General features: G+C 43.1%; 1 protein-coding gene across 3 annotated transcripts in view; it reads left to right on the top strand.

Moving 5' to 3' along the window:
• LOC121284481 (NADPH oxidase 4) overlaps positions 1-23,323 on the top strand; it is a 213,785-nt gene that overhangs the window by 110,519 nt on the left and 79,943 nt on the right. For all 3 annotated transcript variants that reach the window (XM_041199998.1, XM_041199999.1, XM_041200000.1), the window contains one exon: positions 19,059-19,119. In XM_041199998.1, coding sequence (XP_041055932.1) covers positions 19,059-19,119 — 61 coding nt within the window. The remainder of the gene's footprint in view (positions 1-19,058; positions 19,120-23,323) is intronic.

The following is a 23,323-nucleotide window of genomic DNA, read 5'->3' as shown; positions in this document are numbered from 1 at the left end:
GCTGATATCAAGGATGGAACACTGTTGTACTGAAGAGAGACTTGTAATACTGGAACTATTTCTACTGGAGCAGAGAATGATAAGAGGACATTTAAGAAGATTTTTAAAAAACTTATGAATGCATTTGAGAAGGTTATTAGGAAAAGATACCTCCTCTTGTTGAGAGTCAACAGCAAGAGATGTTCAATTTAAAATTTTCACTGGGAAGTGAGGAAAACAATCTTTATATAGAGGATTGTTAGACATGGAATGTTCACCAGAGAGAGTAGAGACAGATAACATTTTGAAGAGACGAATTGATAACTATTTGAAACAATGGAAGATAAGTCTATGGGAAGAGAGCAGTATATAAATATTACATTTAGAGTGTCCTAGTGAAATGCCAACATAGTTATAATGTGCTAAATGGCCTCCGTCGATGATATAAATATCTATGGTTCGATACCTGTGCAAAACACAGACCAGAGACTTTCATCTGACAGCTGCTCTCTTGACCAGACAAGTGATATCACAACAAAGCTTAGAGTTTAGAAAAGCTGTGAAAATTTTATTTTTAGCCTATGTGCAGGGTATTCCATGGTGTCTTTACTCTGGATTGAATGACAAGCTTTCAACATTTAGTTAATGTTTTCCAACTGTTTAGCTCTATGCTGCAATATTGAGACAGAACTTGAGTTCAAGAATTTGTGTTATGGGTTTTTAAGACACAAGTTATAAAAATTCTTCTGAGGTGGGGATACTCTGAAGAATTTTGAAATGCTTTATTTCAAAACCCATTAAAACATCAGAGACAGCTATTTTGTCAGTCGATTTCTCTTTCTTTGTGTCTCTTTTCTTCCCCCCCGAATGAGTCCAGATAGTTGCTATAGCTTGAACAATATTGCCTGTTGATATGGTGTTTTTCTGCTGCTCTGAGAGGTCAGGAGCAGACAAACCTGTATTCTTCCGATGGATACCCAAGCTAGGGTGCATTATTAAGCCTGAACCATGTGTTACTACTAGGTCAGTAGGATGAACTGACTCCTTTCTTTGTCCGAATCCTAAGTTGGTTATAACAGCGTTTGAATTTAAAAGGGAGGTGATATTGACAATTCAATATAACTACTTAGCTGTGTGTGGCTTAGTGCAAGAAATGAGTGAGCCAGGTTCCTTAAGTTAATGAGTAAATAGTTAGATTTAATGCTAAAACTCACTCAGGTAAAGCCACATAAATGATTAACAGAAGGTTTAAAATGTACAAATATGTACAACCACCCACTAATACAAAACAATGCACTTATAATACTCCCAAGCAAAAAAGAAGTAAAATTCTGCAGAGTATCAAATTTTAGAAACTTGGCCAAATAACAAGTCAGAAAAAAAGTTATGGATTGCCCAGTAGCTCCTTTACAGCTGAAGGGTTCCTTTCTACAGTGCAGCAGTTGGCCTGCAGTTGTGGCTGGTTAATTTGAAATTCTCCTTCAGAACTCTCGATTTGCAGCAATGAGGTCATCTGGTGGGTTTTTCAAATCTCAAACGGCTCAGCTTTAAAGCTGGATGTTTCAGAAGAAAGATGGTGTAAGGCTGTTGCCCCTGAGCAGTCTCTCTCTCACTACTCAAAAGATCCAGTATCTTTTTTACACCCATGAGCTGCATCGTGTGACCTCTCTGAGAGCTCCATAGACTCTGTGACTCCATAAAAGCAGCTTGTGTCCTTTGTAAATACAACATTATAGCTGCTGTAAGCCAGTGTCCTTTGCTTAGGAAAAGTGTTCTTCTCAAAAAAGTTCGATACATATATATGTCCATCCATTATAAAGTAATATATGTCCAGATGATGACATTATAAATTAATATGCTATATAACACATCTTCATAACACATGTTGCACCTCCAGCTGGATTTTCCCAATGGAGGTGAGAATCATGAGACAGGACTAATCCATGCCATGATTCTGTCTCTGCCGCCATACTGTCAGGAAGTGTGATTTTCCTGCAGCTGAGGTCTTAATTGGCCTGGAGACAGGTCTGCTTCCCTCATCGGCAGAACTGAGGTGGGAACAGAGGTTTGCTGACTCTGGAGTGGGCAAGTTAAAAGGCCCACCTCCGTTCCACTTTGTAGATAAGAAGTCTGCTCATTTATTTGTCAGGACTAATGAAGCCTCAGCAAAAATAATCATTATGCAGACCTGTACACGAAACTTGTCTAAAAAAAAAGGTCTCTGTTGTTTGGTCAATTGTGTGAGTTACCCATTTCCTTATTTACAATGTTGACCTTTTACTTGACAGCTTGGTAGTTGACAGAATCATCAACAATCTGGTTTAATCTTCACTTCTTTAATGAAAAAAATCTCCTATTTTGTACAGTAGACTGCTACTGTTCATATTTCCCCATTACAGCATGGGTAGACAATGCTTAGGTGTCAGCCTGCAACTGTCCAAAAAAAGGTGAATTCAAGCAACCAGATTGCTGTTCATTGCTAGAAATTCCTTGCTCTCCTCATCACACACAAAGCAGGTAATTCCTACAACATATCTTCTAGTGCCAAGTAAAAATTTGAATAATATCTTGTTTAATAGGTAGCTAAATCTTCCATTCACAGCATTGTTATGATTCACCTTAATGAGGACAGGTACAAATCATGCTACAGAACCTATAATTTTCTGACTGCAAAGCAGGCAAAGCCATTTTCCTTACCTTTTAAAACTCTTCCTGCTTTCATCTCATGGTTCTCGCCTTCATTGAGCTGTAGTAAAACCTGACACCCGCTGAACACTGGCTGCCTCACTGAAAATCACAAAACCTTAGAGATGGGCTCATGATGTAAATAAGCTCGTTAATAGGAGGGAGACTGCTCAGGGCTCACTCCTTCTCCTGCCCTTGGGCAAATGTTGGAGGGCAGAAACAGAGGATTGCATTTTAATGGGGGAGCAGACTGCTCACCACCCACACTCCCGCAAGAAGTAAAGTGGGCCAGTAGCTGATTCGCTTCTTGCCAGCCTGCTCCGTAGCCATAACACACTGTGGGCAGCTAAACTAGTCAACAGTGGGACTTGCGCCCCTCACATGGGAGCTTGGCAGCTCTATCACACCTGGCAGCACTAGAGTTCAGTAATGGGCAGTGCCGGCACTGCACGAGGAAGACCGAAGAGGAACATGGCTGCCTCAAGAATGTAGGTCCAGAGATTTAGAGTGGTGAGGGATCCCAAAGCCCGGAGAGGGAGGTGAGAGGCAGGATTCTGTTGGGCAGGTGGCGTGGAAGAAAGGGAGAATGACATCTTCAGGGGGGTGCTGCTGATGTATGCATGCATGAGATGCTCCATTCTTTCCCACCTTTGTTCATGTAGACCTTTGAAAACAGCCTGCCCACTCTGACCCGACTGCTTATGTCAACTATGTTATGGTGTGGGCAGCATATTATTCAGGTCAATAGGCTCCTTAATAAGCCAAAATGACCCTTATTTATTTATTTACACATGGCAAGCAGGCTGCTGATTTCGGCACCCAGAAACTTGTGTATTATGAGGGTGAGCTCATGGCTGGGCTGAAAGGTGGTGGGCTGGTCACCTGACCCATTTTACCCCCACTGCGAACACATCCATTGGGGACACACAAAGTCCATCCCGGGTGCAAGATTTCTGTCTGCGCAGCTCAATGATTATTTATTTGCGGTCCTGCCTCCGTTCCCATCTGAATTGGGACAGGACAATTCTGACCTTAGTCACTTCAAGCACAACACTGGGTCTTAAATAGTAATAGAATCTGGCCATGGAAGCTACCTTTTACAATTAGTGTGAGTGGAGTTTTGGGAGATTCTGAAATCCAGTTGAAGGGATATTGATGAAGAATGCACAGCTACCGTGGGGAAAAAGGATATTTGTAAATGTTTAGAGATATAATTGGAGCTTTAAAAATACACACTTCTTCATATTGCCAAATTTGAATTTGTTTTAATGCACATAACTGTACCTTACAGACTAATTCAGAGATGGGGGTTTAGCTTCTCCTTTGGAGGATGCAGTGCAGCATCTATAAATGTAAATGATTGCATTATTGATGCTTATTGCCATTTCTGAGTGTGCGGAAGAGTCAACTTGCTTTTACAGGCACAGGCTCTGTGTAGTTTTTCATTATTGGTTTTTGTGAAACTTCCTTAACCTTCACAAAGATTCAGTGGCCAGCTTTGCAAAAAGGCAGAGCCCTCTGCGTGTGCAAACTAGCACATTGCAGTTGTCTGCCACCTGTGCTGAGGAATCTGGCCTGCGGTGCAAACAGAGAAAATGGTGCAACCTCAGCATATTAGAGAGCTGCTTTTACTTCAATTACTTCGTGATATAAACATAGCATATTTTGTGTCAGCTGTGCAGGGTGTGAATATTTATTCTGTGATATTGATGTCACAGTTGGTGTCCTGTACAGCAGCAGTTATTCGCATTAGAATGCAACAGCTGGAAGCATAGGAATTTGTAGCCATAGAGCTTGAGTGCAGCTATCAAACTATTTAGACTTACGGAAAAGTGATATAACTTCATATGTTGGGCTGCATACATGGAATAAATTGCATATTCCAGATATGTGAAAAACTGTGAATTATCATGTACTGTTATTGGTCATGCACCACATTGGGCCGTAATTTACTGGAGGAATGATTTGAACAGCACCTGTCTTTGTTACACTTGCCAATCCAAGTTTAGATTTTCAAAATTTTTACATGACAAATTACTGAAAATGGAAGAGGCAGAAACGCACATTGTATTTACAAAATACTTGAATATGCAGTTAAAGTGCCATAACACTGGAATAAGGATGGATCACTCTTTTTTTGACTGGCACAGACATGATGGGCCAAATGGCTTACCTCTGTGTCATAATTTTTCGATGGGCGGAATTTTATGGCCCTGTCGGTGGGACAGGGTCATAAAATGTGGTGAACCATTCAAAAGTCCATTGACTTCGGCAGGACCGAAAAATCCCAACGGTGGGAGGGGCCGTAAAATTCCACCCAATGTTCCTATGCAAGTTTATAACATGCAGCGAGGAAAACCAACCATCTGCAACCTGAAAGAACAGGTCAAGCAGCTGTATATCTTCTTAACCAATTAGATTGTAGGGCTGTGAAATTAAAGGCATAAAGACTGAGAAGGAAGCGTTAATTAGAGTAATTGGAATTGAAGCTTAATTAGATACAAAAAGAAAAATACAGAGGGAAAGGAAGAGAAAAGATTTTTAAAATAGTTTAAATTTTACACTTTCAAAACCTCCAACAATTAAAAAGCTGTAGGAATGAGACTCCACATTTGTAATGGTTAATTTTCAGTGGTTAACTGGCAATAATTAACACTTACAACAACATCAGAAGGACGATTATACTGAAATGGTCAAAATTTAACTTTCTTTGACATATGTATTTTGTACCTACCACACAAGTACAGCAACTTCACTCCATTCAATGCATTTCAATGATGAGCCAAAAAAGGGGATGGCATTCATACGACAGCACCTCAGAAAGTGACTTTTAGATTTTGTGTATAAATACGCAGGTATCCTTGCCTGAAGCTACTGCAGCATTTTGACATAAATAATGATGAGTGTCAATAGTATCACCATTATTTTGACAGCAATTATAAGCCATTCACATTTTTCTTAGTCCTTGAATCATTGATTGTAGTACAATTTATGTTCATCAATATATCCCCATTCTGCTTAGGGATCTAATATTTTGTGGTACTTCTGATGCATTTTCAGGACTTTCAAGCCTGAATAATATTTTCAAGACTGCACTGTGTTTGGCTCTATTATAAATGTAAAAAAATGAGAAATTCTAATCAGTAATAGAAGAAAAATACTGTAGATGCTGGAAATCTGAAATAAAAGCAGAGTTCTGGAAATACTCAGCAGGTCTGGCAGCATCTGTGAAGAGAGAAGCAGAGTGTATGTTTTGAGTTGAATATGACTTCTTCTGAAGTTTCAGGACGGCAAACTGACTAGTGGAGTGCCACAGGGAACAGTACTGGAGACTCAACTATTTACGATCTATATTAAGGACTTGGATGAAGGGACTGACTGTCTGTATTGGAGCCAAATTTGTTGACAATACAAAAGATAGGTGGAAAGCTAGTTGTGAGGAGGATATATAGAGTCTGCAATGGAGTATAAATAGGTCAAGTAGGTGGACAAAATTTGGCAGATAGAGTATTATGTGGGAAAATGTGAGGTTTTCCATTTTGGCTGAAATAGTAGAAAATCAGAATATTATTTAAATGGAGAGAGACTACAGAATTCTGCAGTACAAAGGGATCTGAGTGTCTTTGTACGTGAATCACAAAAAGTCAGCATGCAGATACAGCAAGTAATTAAGAAGAGAAATGGAATGTTGCCTTTATTGCAAAGGGATTGGAGGATAAAATTATGTTACAAGGATGTGCATTTTTTTTAGATACAATTTCTATTTTTCTTCTTCTGGTTGGATTATTTAAAAAAACTGAAAACCCCTAAAGACAATGGAGTCTGCCAGCTGGCTACAATGTACAGCTTGCATTCCACCAAGTGGGATGGAAAAAAAAATAGATATTCATTCCCCCCGCCCCGGGGAGCATGAAAGACCCTGTCTCCTGTTGGCTTTACACTGTCTTGAAACTTTGCAAATATTTGATGAGACATCAAACTGCAATTACCTGTTCTAAAACAATGACTGCGACAGATATGGACTAATAGAATTTCTCTAGAATATACAGTCAGAAGAGTACTTTAAGAGACTGTTACCAAACAGGAGAGAGATTACAAAGACAATGCAATACTGAAACAGGGCTGAAACTGTTAGTCATCTCTGTCTGTCTCTCTCGGAAGTATTGTACCTGGATTTGTAAAGTAGCCATCCTGAGAAGAGAAATTTCCTGCAAGCTGAGATCTTTTTGGAATAAAACGTGGAAAACTGCTCCATAAAGCTCCACCTAGGAACAAAACGGCCGGAACATGGAATTACTACAACTACAACTGCATTGAGATCAGCCAAAAAACAGCTAACCGTATACTCCTTTTTACTTCTTCATGAACTGTCAGAACTATTTTCTTGTTCTGCTATTGTGTGTGTGTGTGTGTGTGTCAAGGCCCGTGTGTGTGATGTATGAATGGTGGTTGCAATTTACCTAGGCCGGGACTTTCTGTGCCCGCTGGCATTGGGCATGTTTGGTGGAATGAGTGGACAATATGGCGAGAAGGCCAAAAATCAGTTTCATGACATTGTGAAACCAATTTGCGATCGTCCGCTCTGCTCGCTGATGGCAGGCCACATTCCCTGCCATTGGACATCAGGAACCTCATTGTAATGCATCAATATATCATTATCAGCCAGCCCGCTGGACTCATCCTCCCCACCTACACCACCCACACCCCACCCCCCCCCCCCCAATGGATCATCCGTCCACAACGGTGGGAAAACACGCCAACATGTTTCATAAGGTGTGCACTTGGCGAGCTGCACTTTGCTCAGGACTTCAAGGTTTGTTTGCCTACCTTGCTTCAGTCAGCACTCGCAGTCCATCACTCGCTAGGCTTCACAGACAGCACTGCATCACTTTTAGGGGGGGCTAACGGATATGTCTCTACCTAACAGATCAGCCATATGTGGGTGGCTTTTCAACGGCTGCAGAGCAAGTTTTTGCTTGAGGAAAGAGGAGAAGTGGCCTCAGGCAAGGGAAGAGGCTGCAGGACAAGAGCTATACTGGGGAAGGAGGGTATCCCAGGGTGGAGGCACATGTTGATCTGTGCAACTGGCCTCAAGGAGGTGAGGGCTGAGGAGGTAGTCTCCAGAGGAGATGAGGTCAGATGGACATGTGAAGGTATGTGTGTGAGAATGGGTGGTGATGCCCCTTGAGCTGGCAGTGAATGAGATGCCAGTGAATGTGTTAAAAACCAAAAACTGCGGATGCTGGAAATCCAAAACAAAAACAGAAACAGAAATACCTGGAAAAACTCAGCAGGTCTGGCAGCATCGACGGAGGAGAGCACAGTTGACGTTTCGAGTCCTCATGACCCTTCAACAGAACTAAGTAAAAATAGGAAAGGGGTGAAATATAAGCTGGTTTTGGGGGGTGGGGGGGGGTGGGGTGTGGGGGCTAGTGGGGAAGGGTTGGTAGTTGTTGGGACAAGCAGCCAGTGATAGGAGGCGATAACCAAAAGATGTCATAGACAAAAGAACAAAGAGGTGTTGAAGGTGGTGATATTATCTAAAGGAATGTGCTAATTAAGAGTGGAGAGCAGGACAAGCAAGGTACAGATAGCTCTAGTGGGGGTGGGGTGAAATAAAACTAAAAGGGCATAAAAGGTACAGATAAACGATGGGTGGAAATACATTTAAAAATAATGGAAATAGGTGGGAAAAGAAAAATCTATATAAATTATTGGAAAAAACAAAAAGAAAGGGGGAAGAAATGGAAAGGGGGTGGGGATGGAGGAGAGAGTTCAAGATCTAAAATTGTTGAACTCAATATTCAGTCCGGAAGGCTGTAAAGTGCCTAGTCGGAAGATGAGGTGCTGTTCCTCCAGTTTGCGTTGAGCTTCACTGGAACAATGCAGCAAGCCAAGGACAGGCATGTGGGCAAGAGAGCAGGGTGGAGTGTTGAAATGGCAAGCGACAGCAAGCTCCGTGCCTCAGGGAGATTAAAGCGCTTTTTGAAAAAATTAATAAACAGCAGAAAAATTCTATGAAACATGTGCCCTCATGTGACTGTGGAACATGTTTTTAAGTTCAAATGAAACTTTTTTAAAAAGTTTGTAATAGCTTCAGGAAACCTCATCCCGCGCATGGATGAGGCTTCCTGAAAAACATAAAGTCCACTTAGCCTTTTTGTCTGCCCACTAACCATAAGGTTGGACGGGCAGCGTAAAATTCAGATTAATTACCTGGTTAACGGCCTTAATGGGCCTTTCAGTTATCGGCTGGTGAGCAGCCGACTCTGGTGCACACCCGCCAAATGAAATATCGCGTGACTTCACGATGATGGGACGCACGCCTGACGTCGTCAGGTGTCATTTCAAGTTCCGGTGTTTCGGGTGCATGCCCGCACGCCTAATGTAAATTGTGCCCTGGGGGCATCGTTTGAAAATAAAGGTTCTCGCAGTTAAGATGGAGATGAAGAGGAGTTTCTTCTCTCAGAGAATCATTAGCGGTTGGATTTCTCTTCTCAGTGAACAGTGGATGGTAGCTGGGCTATTGAATATATTCAAGACTGAGTTAGACAGATTTTTGATTGACAAGGGAGTAAAGGGTTATTGGGGGGGCAAATAGAAAAGTGGAGTTAGGGCCATGATCTTATCGAATAGTGGAGCAAGCTTGATTGGCTGAATGGCCTACCCCTGCTCCTATTTCTTATGATCAAAGCCAAAGAATTGCAAGTCCTTTACCCCTACAGTAAAATTGCTGTAAAATTGATTTATTTTATTGATACTTACTTTTCTTGACATAGCAGTTGCAGTACTTATACAAAGAAGTTCATGGTTCATAACCAGGCAACTAAGTAAGGAGATTTCCTCATTCCTATATGTGCATTGTTGATTCTGCTACAAATAGCAGAAGACATTTTTTGCCCAAGTTCCCTTTTTTCATCATTTTCAGTTTGTTTTATCGTTATACATCAAAGGGCAAGATTTTAACCCATTAAAAACCCACTCAATTGCGCAGAATTAAAATTGGGCCCATGTGTCAGAGTCTTTTTTTAGAAGATAATAGTCACATGTTGTCAAATGTTTAATTCATGTACAAAGTTCTAGAACTTCTAATGCTTAAGCAGATTGGTGGCAATTAGTCAGTATGTATCTAGATCTGCCAAATCCCTTAGAATTATAGAATAGAATTATTATGGTGCATAAGGAGGCCATTTAGTGCATCGTGACTATATCAGCTCTCCGAATACATTATGACCCAGCCATTCTCCTGCCTTTTCATCATAACCCTGTATATTGTTTCTATTTAAATAATCATCTAATGCCTCAATTGAACCTGCCTTCACCACACTCCCAGGCAGTGCGCTCCAGACCCGAACCACTTGGTGTGTGAAAAAGTTTTTCTTCACATTGCATTTGCATGTTTTGCAGATCAATTTAAATCTGTGCCCTCTCATCTCGATCCTTTTACGAGTGGAAACAATTCTCTCTGTCTAGCCCCCTCATGATTTTGAACATCTTCATAATTGAAGTTTCTAATCCCGGGAAACATTTTTATAAATCTCTTCTGCACTCTTTCCAATGCGTTCACATCTTTCCTAAAGTGTGGCGCCAAGAACTGTGCACAATACTCCAGCTGAGGTGTAACTAGTGTCCTGTACAAGTTCAGCATAAACTCCTTGCTCTTGTACTCTATGTCCCTATTAATAAAGCCTATGATACTGTATGCTTTATTAACTGCTCTCTTAACCTGTCCTTCCACCTTTAATGACTTATGTACATAGGAGCAGATACACCTGCATGTATATGTACATCCTTTAGAGTTGTACCGCTTATTTCATATTGTGTCTCCATCTTGTGCCAGAACCCCAATTTTCAACCCCTATTGTATCCCTTTCCCTAGCCATCATGATTAATGCTCTTACTCCTCTCCCATTACAAATATGGTGGTTGGGCACCTGATTCAGCTCCCCAGCAAACTGACTAATTCCATCTGCTCAATCCCGTCTACCCAATCCCAATTGTTTAATCCCAACTGTCCAATCCCATCCACCCAATGCCAACCATGCAATTCTAACCATCCAATCGCATCCACCCAATTCTATTCACCCAATCCCAAATGTCCAATCCCATCCACCCAATCCCATTTGTCCAATCCCAACCTCCAAATCTCATCTACCCAATCCCTACCTTCCCACTCCCATCCACCCAATCCCAGTTTCTTAATCTAGTCCGCTCAATCCCAACCATCCAATCCCACACACCCAATCCCATTCGTCCAATCCCAACCTCCAAATCCCATCTGCTGATTCCTAACAGGAGGCAATGGTGTAGTGGTATTCTTGCTGGACTAGTAATCCAGAGACCCAGGGTAGTGCTCTGGAGACCTGGGTTTGAATCCCACCGTGGCAGATGGTGAAATTTGAATTCAATAAAAGCCTGGAATTATAAGTTTAATGATAACCATGAAACCATTGTCAAACGTAGTAAAAAACCATCTGGTTCACTAATGTCCTTTAGGGAAGGAAATCTGCTGCCCTTACCTGGTCTGGCCTACATGTGACTCCAGACGCACAGCAATGTAGTTGACTTTAAAAATTGCTCTCTGAACAAGGGCAATTAGGGGTGGGCAGTAAATACTGGGCTAGCCCATGATGCCCATGTTCTGTGATTGAATTTAAAAAAATAACCGTCCAATCCTATCCGCTCAACCCCATCAACCCAACCCATAAGCTTGCCACATAAATTTAGTTTCAAGTCTAGCTAAGGTTTTTGTCTTTATGGTTCAGTATTCATTTAGTGTAGCTGGATGTCTGTTTTAGAAATTTGTAAATAGAGCTAGCAACATCGTATTATCTCAGTGCTTGAATGTTTCCTATAATACATGAACACCAGTAACATCATTGTAGATTGAAAATGCTTGAAAGGAACTATGCATTTCTGTTTAAATAAAAAAAGAATTTGAAATAAATCTGTTCTAATCAAGTTGTCTGATTTCTTCAATGTTGTATGCCACAGTTTTAAAGGAAATGGGGGAGGATTAGGAAACAGCAAACTAGATGTTCTGATGTGGGATCTTATCAGAGTTTGGGATAAAGTAATTTATTATTTTACAGGGCCATGCAGTCTCGCAGCAATCAGAACCATATGTAAAGAGTCAGTGGGGTTTGGGCTAATGTGCATGTCAGATTACACCTCCAAATAAGAAAGACCACAATTTTCCCTATTATCTGCATATTTTCCTTCCTACTGTCTCCAAGGCTTATTTTACAACGTAAAGATGGTGTTTAATGGACCCCTGACAGCACAACATGATCAACATGATTTCCAATCAAGAGAATTTCTTTCTCACAGCTTATCATAACTAGAAAATATCACAAGATATGAATCAGGGTGACATAGTCTTACTGTCCTCTTAAAGTGAGTATAGTCACCATAGGCCTATTTTACTTCACGAACAGGGGAGACAATTACTGTAAAGACATCTCTTTTTGCTGTTTATTGTGAGCTTATTTTGTGTCACCCATGGCTCAATGGATGGCACTGTTGCCTCTGAGTCAGAAGGTTGTGGGTTCAAATTCCACCAAGGGAGTACTACACTATTGGAGCTACCATCTTTTGGATGAGACATAAAACTGAGCCCCTGTCTGCCATCTAAGATGGATGCAAAAGATCCCATGGCATTATTTCAGAGAAGAGCTCAGGAGTTATCCCCAGTGCTCTGGCCAATATTTATCCCTCAAACAGCATCAGCAAAACAGATTATATAGTCATTATCACATTACTATTTGTGGGAGTTTGTTGCACACAAATTGGCTAATGTATTTCCTACATTACAACAGTGACTATAGGCCGGATCTTCCTGTGGACTTGGGAAAACCTGGCCTGCGCACTTTCATGGCTTGCAAACTGCATACCTAACGCATGCGTGACTTCACGTGCCATTTTTGTCTTTTCACACCAGGGTTGGGTACTCAGTGCAGTTTGCAGCCACACTGAACTGAGTAAGAAGTGTGGGTCTCTTTGAGCTCAGCACTAAGTTCAAATGGCCATGCTGAGTTTGGCTTTCCCACATATGGGAGTCATGTCCCACCCCCAGTAACCCAATTTACACCACCTCATCACCCCCACTGTCCCCGGCAATAATGCTTTCTGTCAAACATGGACTTCGGGATCCGGGGTACATCCACCATTTTGGATATGCTGCGGAAGTCTTCATTACTCCACGAAAATTGAGGCCATTCACACACTAAAATGTGTCTTTGCACCCAGATGAATATTTCAAAAGTACTTAATTGGCTATAAAATGTTTGGGACATCCTGTGGTCGTGAACGGCACTATATAAATGCAAGTCTTTTTTTCTTTTTATGTGAATTAAATTAGCTGAAATTTATCCCTTTTTTCTCAATAAAACCTCCGAGGAACTCACCCTCTAGCTGTTTCTTGTAATGAAAGATCTTTCATTTATGAACAAGAATGAAATGTGTAGGAGCACTAGCTCCAATAAGGTCTCAGTTTAGATTATGTGCTGAAGTCAGAGAACATAAAAACTGGTAATGTTGCGCAATGATGGATTTTTTCCTGGACTGTGGAACTATAGGGCAGAATTTTGCCCTTGGTAGGGGTGCTCGGCGGGGGCGGCCAGGAAGCTGACCGCTGCCTATGATCTACACTGCACTGCAATTTCATGCTGGCAGGCCGATTAAGGCCTGCCCAGCATGGAACATGAGCGGAAGCGCTGGGCGGGTGGAGGGAGGAGGACGAGCGGGCCTACCGTGAACTTCGCGCATGCGCATGAAAGTGCGTTTCAATCTCCCTGAGGCACTCATGAAGAAAATACAAATGTCATAAAACATGTCCCCTCATGTGACTTTGTCACATGAGCAGGGACATGTTTTTAATTCAAGTGTAAAATTTTTATTTTATTTTAATTTTCTTTAGGAAATCTCATCCCGTCCGTGGATGAGGTTTCCTAAAAAGTGCAAAGACCACTTGGCGTTTTCGCCTGCTCGCCAACCGAAAGGCTGGAGGGGCAGCGTAAATTTGAATTTAATGACTTTTTAATGGCCTTAATAGGCCTTTTAACTGTTGGCAGGCGCGCTGCCCACTCCAGCCGTCATTTTAAGTTTGGCCGGGTCAGACACATGCCTGACCACTAAGCTCAATATTCTGCCCATAGAGTTTAATATTGAAGTTCCATTTTTTAATCATTTAAGTTACTTGTCAACTGTAGAATGAACTTGAATCTTAAATTAGTATAACAAACTCCAGCTGTGTAATGGCTTTAGTGGAAAAGAATTGACATCTGTGTCTTGGCTTTTCAATGAACAACACAGTTAAGGAACTGTTTGTATTTTCAGATTTCCTCACCACACGATCTCTACAACCCTTGGGAGTCTCTGGTCTTTGTCCCAGAATCTTGTTTTCTGCAAATTCATTTTCTTCTTTTAAATGTTTGCAGCTGGCTTTAACAGTTAAGTCAATTACTAAATGTTGTAAACACATCAGTTCACTCCTGAGAATGTTACAACCTATTTCATACATCAGAATTGGATGTGAGAATTTAACTCACTTTTTAATAAAGAAGTAAACACAAAGGGCCAAATGACCTTTTTCAATGCTGTAGCTTTTCTATGACTTTATTTGAATCAAATTCTATTTTGCCAACTACTACTTTTTTCAATTAAGATAACACAGTGTTCTACCTCGTTCTTAAGTGAACAATACTGATCTAATCACATACACTTTTGTAGCAATCTTATGTCTTTGCAAGCCAAATCTTTTGTTTTCCTTAATGTACACCTGAAATTAAAATAAAATTATCTAGACATTTTGAAGATTATTTGGTCTGGCCATGCTATGTAATATATTGTGTAAAGTGTTCTTTTGTCTATCAATTAACAAAGTAAATAATGATGCAGCATGTGCATGGAGGTATATTGATGTATGGAGGAAAATATAGTTCACAATTTTTTAGCAGTACTTGAAATGACTATGTAAAACTTCAGAATTGGTTTATTGAATGTTTTCAAGTATAAGACTTACAATCTTTACAAGATCAATGTATATCTTCTAGCTACTGCTTTCCCAGGCTAACCACTTTTGACTAATTGTTACTGGATGAAATATTGGCTCAGATTTATAGCACACATGTAGAAAATATAAGTAGAATGAAAAAACCTAGGTTAATCACTATAGTCCTTATTGTAAATGACCTGCTGCACCTGCAGTTCATTTAAATAAAACTACTGGAATATTTGACTTGTTACTGTGTCCATTAACTAAGTTAACATTGCCCACGGTGACGGAAGTGAGAGCTGTATTGCATCCATTATGTGTGTTAACTGTTGACAAATGAGCTGTGCTTTCTTTGATAGGTATGTCAACTTGTATAAATTATTCCCTGGAATCTATTCATTTATTCCTACTAAGTTTTGAGTTCTTGTGCCATTGGTTTGCATTTTCTGATTACTGACAGAAAACATAGAATTAACCTCAAAGATTGGTAACTAAATGGAGTCAATTTAACTGAGATATGTTAATTTTATTTGCTGTAATTGCCATTAATGATGAATTTGTAGTCACAGTGAGTTTTGGAGTTTCAGGGCTGACTGAAGTCTAAACATTTGCTCCCGGAAAAAATCTACTTTTCCACTCCATTTGTATTTTGATAAAACTGGATTTCCAAATGTCATATGTGGCCACAGGTTCTAGATGTCTAGCCCTAGAAATGTATAACATGCAGGTCATGCAAATTTGCCCAATGTCCCCCTGGTAACACAGAGCTTGGAGATTCACCATCATTTGAAAAATCACAAAAAGAATGCCTATTGATGGTGCAGCACATTGGATTTCCAAGGTCTTGCCTTGGTGTGTAGTTTCTTCTACTCAAAATAGGGATTTCCCCTTCCCACTGCACTTTGCTCTCCTCCTATCCTGAAGGTTATAGTTCCTTGGGAACTGACAGACTGACCCAAATGATTATTCATATGTGAGGCAAAAGTGGGATATGGTGGCAGTGGCTGACCCTGTCCATCGCTATACAGTTTTCTGCATAGTGACCAAGGGCTGAATTTTCTGTTTGGCTGAGTGAGGGGGGGGGGGGGTCAGGTGCGGATCCGATCGCCACCCGCAATTGGCTCCACGCTGCCGTTTTCCATGGGTGGGCCAATTAAGGCCCACCCAGCTTAATGCCCAACTCGCGAGGTTAGCAGGAGCGGGCGGTGGCGGGGTACATTGCCCGCCGGATCCAATGGCGACCCGGCGGCCTGTTTATCTGAAGCTCTGGCGGCCTTTGCAAGGCTGCTCACAATGTCAAGTGGAAGGGCTCACCAGAGGGCTTCTGGTGATCAAGCCAGTCCAGAGGGTAGGGTAGCGAGACAGACCAGGCTGTAGGATGGGGCAGGGGGCAAGTGTGCCCCTTTTTTCTCGGATGACTGCCTTGCTACCCTTCTCGAGGAGGTGGCAGCATGGCAGGAGGTGCTGGTTCCCCAGGATGGGAAGAGGAGGCCCCCCCCACATGATGAAACGTGCCTGGGAGGAGGTGGCGGAGGTGGTGAGCTCTTGCGACGCACCTGGATCCAGTGTCGCAAGCGCTTCAATGACTTGTTGCACTCTGGCAGGGTAAGTATCATGTCGACATTGGTCATGTAACCCAGCAGGTCAGCTTAACCCCCTGCTGCCCCCCCGCCAAGTCTGAGTGTAGGGACTGCATTAAATCATTAACAGCATTTGTCCTTTTGCTGGGTGGGCAAGCAGATACTGCCCATGCTGAGGTCAGCCTGAGTGGGTCATGAGGAGATGTGTTTTGCCCCTGCAGCATATGTTACACTGAGTCCCACATGACTGGTTTGGGGGCAACCTGGAGGAGCTGCACCTAGGCGCTGCGTTTGAACTCCAGGACATGTCCAAGTCAGGGTGATGACATGAGGGGAGGAGAGCTTCAAAGTGGCGAGGCAACGAACCATCTGCTGCCCCCTGCGCTCCACATGCTTGTGCCTCCTTGCTATGAAAGGACATACTATGCGGTGCCTAATGTGATGTAGGCAGCATGTGCCCAAGAAGGGGGTGGGGGGTTGTGGAGCAGGCCCACCATCTTTGTATGAGTACTCCGAGTGATGGGGCAGCACCAAGACGCAGCACCCGGAAACGTAAACATAAGGCACCTTAGGCACACCACAGGTTTTTCACTGGTGCTCTTGTGTTGGCCTGAGGTGAGGTCCTTATGATTTGTTTTGGTAACAGTATTCCCTTTTTTTTGGAATAAGTTGGTTTGCTTGACAGAATAAATTCAGATATGTCACTATGGTTGAGGGTGCCTCTTTTCTTTTCCATATGTATGGTTTCCAAATTGTAATGAGTGCCTGGTTGAACATTCAGCTTTATTAACAAGGCCCTTAGTGACTGCTCCTAACCTGGCAGATTTTGCACTTAGGTGTTGAGTATCGAGCCTACAGCCCAGGCTTGTCCTGGTGGTCCATCTGTGGTGTGCTAGCTGAAGGTTCATTGGGTTAAAGCCTCCTGGGTGTCTCTGCCTCCCTTGAGTATGCCCGGGTCAGCATTTAGCCCCTCAGTATTTCCCTGTGCGTGTTCAGCCTCGGACTCACTGCTGGACTCTTCGTGTGTAGCCAGAGCATCTGTGTCGATGTCTTCATCGTCCACCGTGTCCCCCCTTTTCCATTGCAAGATTGTGGAAAGCACAGCATGCAACCATTATCAGCGACACACGATCTGGGGGGTACTGGAGTGCGCTCCCTAAGCGGTCCAGGCATCGAAAGCACATCTTGAGAAGACCGATGGTTCACTCCACCACAGTCCTTGTGGAGCCGTGGCTCCTATTGTACCGCTGCTCAGCCTCTGAGAGGTGAGAGGATCGCTGAGAGGTGTCATGAGCCACCTTCTGAGGGTATAGCCCTTGTCACCCAGCAGCCATCCATCCAGCCAGGCTGGAGCACTGAAGAGCCCCAGCACCTAGGAGTGTCTGAGGATGTAGGCATCATGGGAACTGCCTGGGTACCTTGCACAGACTTGCAGAATCAGCATCCTGTGGTCATACGCTATCTGCACGTTCATGGAGTGGAAGCCCTTCCTGTTGACGAAGGCACCGGGCTTACCTGTTGGTGCCTTGATGGCCACCTGTGTACAGAATATTGCAACCTGGACATGGGGGAAGCCAGCAATGGCAGCAAAGCATCTGCGAAGCCTGGTCCCAGTGAATAAAGGTCAATGCATGCCTGAACAGAGCATCTGTAACCTGCTTGACACAAGTGTGCACAGCTGATTGGGAGACACTGCCAAGATCACCCACCAATTCCTGGAAGGAGCCAGAGGCATAGAAGTTGAGGGCAGCTGTGACATTCAGAGCCACTGGCATGGGGTGTCCACCCACACAGTTAGGGGAGATCTCAGACCCAATCATCTGACAGATATAGTTGACTGTCTCCCTTGAGAGTTGGAGCCTCCTTTAGCACTGCACCTCAGTCATATTGATGTAGCTGCTTCGCTGCCTGTATACCCTGGCAGCAGGATAGTGGCATCTTCTGTGGGCCCTTCTGCCTTGGACTACCTCTTGGCCCTGCACACCTTGTGCCTGCGCCTGTCCTCCTAAAGGTGGCTCCCCTGGAGGCTGATTGTGCACTCCTGGCCCCCTTCCCCTTCTAGCCCTCCCTTCTTCCTCAGAGGAGGTGCCTCCAGTGGAGAGTTTAGCCCCCATTCCCAAGCTAAGGGAAGGCTTTCTGAAACCTGCAGGCCCAGAAAAGATTCCTCACTGCAGAGTGCTGACCTGAAGGTTAAGAGTCCAGAAAAAGCAGCTGGTATGCGTTTTGAAGTAGTGCAGATTACACAGGCAAGTTTCAAAAACTTTCAGAAATAAATGCTTGACTATGCACATTCATGACCTCAGTGAGCCCTCTTATCCCGCCCATGGCTGAGATAATACAAATGTGTCCTACCTGCCTGCCTATTGCACCTGTGCACCCAGCCAAAGATCGCATGGGGGCTGAAAAATTGGCATCGATTGGCACCTGAAGGGCCTTAACTGGTCCGTTAATTAATGGCGGGTGCGCGTCGGACATAATCATGTGCCCACCCAGCGAAAAATTGCGATGGTGATTGGTGAGGTCGGGACGCTCACCCGACATTACCGCGCGTCATTTTACGCGCGGACGTTCGGGGCCCGCTCCCGCATGCCAAAGGGAAAATTCAGCCCCAAGAGTGGGAACCAGTGCTGGGCTGTTTTCTTCCCAGCCCAGGAACATTTAAAGTCCATTCTAGAAATCCTGCTGGCACTTGAAATTTCCCAATGGAGGTTTTCGAAGTTTCATTCAGCGATTAACTTGCATTGCTTTACAGCTAATAATGTGAAACATAAAGTAGATGTTTCATTACACAATAATTTCAACATTGGTTTATTTCCTAGATCCCCACAGAAAATCGAGGAACATTTGGTATCCACCTCCGTGTTCTGGGAGATTGGACAGGTAAGTCTAAAGTTTTACAACTGAATGTAAATATGGAAGTGGTATATGTTTCCTTAATCTTATCACCACCCAGACCACTCCCCACCTCAAATTTACCCACACAGCCACTATATCTTCAAATCTACTGTTGTATCCTTAGCAGTTAAGATGATGCCAAATTCATACACAGGTTTTCTCTTCAGTTTATTAAACTGGAGGAAATTTTTAAAAAAATGTATTCCTTCATGGTATTTGGGGAGAAGATAAGCCAGGCTGAGGTGAAACTTGCTTGCTGTAAAATTCACATAGGAGTACTTAAAGAGAACAATTTCTAGTAAAACATATATTTTTTAATACATTCATGGGATGTGGGCATCTCTACCAAGGTCAGATTTATTGCTAATTCCTAACTGCCCTTGAGAATGTGGTCGTGAACTGCCCTTTTGAGCTGCTGTAGTCCAAGTGGTGTAAGTACACCCACTGTGCTGAGGTAGTGAGTTCCAGGATTTTGACCCAGTGATGATGAAGGAATGGTGATTTATTTCCAAGCCAGGATGGTCTATGCATTCATCTGCTTCTAGACATTAGAGGTCGCAGGTTTGGGAGGTGCTGTTGAAGAAGCCCTGACGAGTTGCTACAGTGCATCTTGTAATGGTACACACTTCTGCTAGTGTCTGCCAGTGGTCGAAGAAGTGAATGTTTAAGGTTGTGGACGAAGTGCCAATTAAACGGTTGCTTTGTCCTGGAAGGTGTGGAATTTCTTGAGTATTGTTAGAGCTGCAGTCACCAGGCAAGTGGAGAGTATTCCATCACACTCTTAAATTGTGCTTTGTAAATGTGGACAGGTTTTGGGGAGTATGGGGATGAGTTACTTGCTGCAAAATTCCCAGCCTCTGACCTGCTTTAGCCATTGTATTTATATGGATGGTCCAGTTAAGCTTCTGGTCAATGTTGACCTGTGAGATGTTGATGATGGGAGATTCAGTGATGTTTATACCATCACCAAGTTTAGATTCTGTTGTTGGAGGTAGTTTTTGCCTGGGCATTTGTGCAGCTTGAATGTTACTTGCCATTTACCAGTCCAAGCTTAAATGTTGTCCAGATCTTGGTGTGTAAAGATCTGAACTGTTTATTATCTGAAGGTCTGCAAAATAATCATTGTACAATCATTCTGAGGACTCCCATGCCCTCCTGACTGAATATGACACCTCTGATGGGTCTGTCCTTTTGCTGGGACAGGATATACATAGGGATGGTGATGGAGGAGTCGAGGACTTTGGCTGTATGATTCAGTAAGGAGGCCTTTTCAGAAGACAGGCAAGAGGCCAAGGGTCTGGAGTCAAATTTAGGCCAGGTAAAGACTGAGTAAAGAAGGCAACTTTCCTTCACTAAAGAACATTGGTGAACCAGATGGGTTTTTATGACAAGCTGGTTGTTTCATGGCCACCATTGCTGATACCAGCTTTTCTTAAATTCCAGATTTGTTTAATTAACTGATTTTAAATTCCCCTCCCTTTAAATTCTTACCTCTGGATCATTTGCCCAGGCCTCTGGAATACTAGTCTAGTAACAGAACCATCAGGCTACAGTATCCCTTCATCTTCATCGGCTGTCCCTTGATTCGAGGATGCCATCTACTCAGGGTACGAGCTTCTGCCATGGGTCTTCATATGGTTGAACAGACCAAGCTTGCCTGGCAAATCTTTAGGAACATGAGGCAAAATGTCATACTAGGTAGCGGAATTTGGAGTGCAGGATTTGCTTCCTTTTCTTTCCTTCTCTGCTACCACTCTGCTTCATAAAAGTGTGATGCACCTTGACGGACAAGTTGTTGTCATTTTGAACAATTGGGAGGAAGCTCCTCCCAGTCATTAATGTCAATGCTGATGCTCTTAACGAAAAGCTTCAAAGTTTCTATGAAGTGTTTTCCTTGTCCTCCCCTGGAACATTGGCCATTTGAGAGTTGGGAAAATAGGACTTGGTGGGAGATGCTTTTCAGCCATTTAGACACAGTGTCAAGTCCATCAAAGTTGACTTTGTCAAAGTTTTGATTGTATGCTGTGGAGCTGGCTTCAAGAAGGAAACTAGCATTTGTTTGAAGGTACTCCCATTGAACCCGGAGAATGAAGTGAGGCATTGCTGATGGAATTTCTCTAGGGCTCTTATGTGTCACTGTACAAAGTCCAGGTCTCACTGTTGTACAGGATGTGATGTTGACAACTGCTCTGTAAACTTATTTTTTTGTTGACTTGCAGAGGTCTTTGTTGTCAAACATTCGCTGCTATAGTTTGTAGAGGGCTGAGCTGGTGCAGTTGATCTGGTGTTGGACCTCATCGTCAATGGTGGCTTTTTGAGAGAGGTGGCTGCCAAGGTATGGGAAGTGCTTAACATATCCCAGAGTCTCTCCTCCAATATATATTAGAGGTGAAATATTTGACTGACGAGGTGTATTTTGTTTCGGCAACATTCAAGGACAGATCAAGTTTCTTATATGCAGAATTAAGAGATCAAGAGTGACATGCAAATCTGGTGCAGAGTGGGCAATGATACCATAGACCATAAGATATAGGAGCAGAAATTAGGCCATTCAGTCTATCAAGTCTGCTCTGCCATTTAATCATGGCTGATAAGTTTCTCAACCCCATTCTCCCGCCTTCTCCCTGTACCCTTTGATCCCCTTACCAATCAAGAACATATCTATCTCGGTCTTAAATATACTCAATGACCTGGCCTCCACAGCCTTCTGTGGCAATGAATTCCATAGATTCACCACTCTCTGGCTAAAGAAGTTTCTCTTCATTTCTGTTCTAAAAGGTCTTCCCTTTACTCTGAGGCTGTGCCCTCCGGTCCTAGTCTCTCCTACTAATGGAAACATCTTCCCCACATCCACTCTATCCAGGCCTTTCAGTATTCTGTAAGTTTCAATTGGATCCCCCCTCATCCTTCTAAACTCCATCGAGTATAGACCCAGAGTCCTCAAACGTTCCTCATACGTTAAGCCTATCATTCCTGGGAACATTCTCGTGAACCTCCTGTGGACCCTCTCCAGGGCCAGAACATCCTTCCTGAGATACGGGGCCCAAAATTGCTCACAATATTCTAATGTGGTCTGACCAGAGCCTTATAAAGCCTCGGCAGCACATCCCTGCTTTTATATTCTAGTCCTCTCAAAATAAATGCCAACATTGCATTTGCCTTCATAACTACCGACTCAACCTGCAAGTTAACCTTAAGAGAATCCTGGAGTAGGACTCCCAAGTCCCTTTGCACTCCAGATTTCTGAATTCTCTCCCCATTTAGAAAATAGTCTATGCCTCTATTCTTCCTACCAAAGTGCATGACCTCACACTTCCCCACGTTATATTCCATCTGCCACTTCTTTGCCCATTCCCCTAACCTGTCCAAATCCTTCTGCACCCTCCCCGCCTCCTCAATTCTACCTGTCCTTCCACCTATCTTTGTATCATCTGCAAACTTAGCCAGGATGCCCCCAGTTCCTTCATCTAGATCATTAATGTATTAAGTGAAAAGTTGTGGTCCCTACACTGCGGAACTCCACTAATCACCGGCTGCCATCCTGAGAAGGACCCCCTTATCCCACTCTCTGCCTCCTGCCAGACAGCCAATCTCCTATCCATGCTAGTACCTTGCCTCTAACACCCTGGGCTCTTATCTTACTGAGTAGCCTCCTGTGCGTCACCTTGTCAAAGGCCTTCTGGAAGTCCAAGTAGATAACATCCTTTGGCTCTCCTTTGTCTAACCTACTCGTTACCTCAAAGAATTCTAACAGATTTGTCAGGCATGACCTCCCCTTGATGAAACCATGCTGACTTTGCCCTATTTTACCATGCACTTCCAAGTATTCTGGAATCTCATCCTTAATAATGGACTCTAAAATCTTACCAACGACCGAGTTCAGGCTAATCGGCCTGTAATTTCCTGTCTTTTGCCTCACTCCTTCTTAAACGGGGGGTTACATTAGTGATTTTCCAGCCCTCTGGGACCCTCCCTGACTTGAGTGATTCCTGAAAGATCACCACTAACGCCTCCACTATCTCTTCAGCTATCTCCTTCAGAACTCTGGGGTGTAATCCATCTGGTCCAGGTGATTTATCCACGTTCAGACCTTTCAGTTTTCCTAGCACCTTCTCCTTGGTAATGGCCATCATACTCACCTCTGCCCCCCAACTCTCTTGAACTTTGGGGATGTTACTCGTGTCTTCCA

Source organism: Carcharodon carcharias, chromosome 11 (assembly GCF_017639515.1).
Source record: "Carcharodon carcharias isolate sCarCar2 chromosome 11, sCarCar2.pri, whole genome shotgun sequence".
Lineage (NCBI taxonomy): Eukaryota > Metazoa > Chordata > Chondrichthyes > Lamniformes > Lamnidae > Carcharodon > Carcharodon carcharias.
The sequence above is the reverse complement of the archived record's forward strand: the minus strand, read 5'-3'. Positions and strand labels throughout refer to the sequence as shown.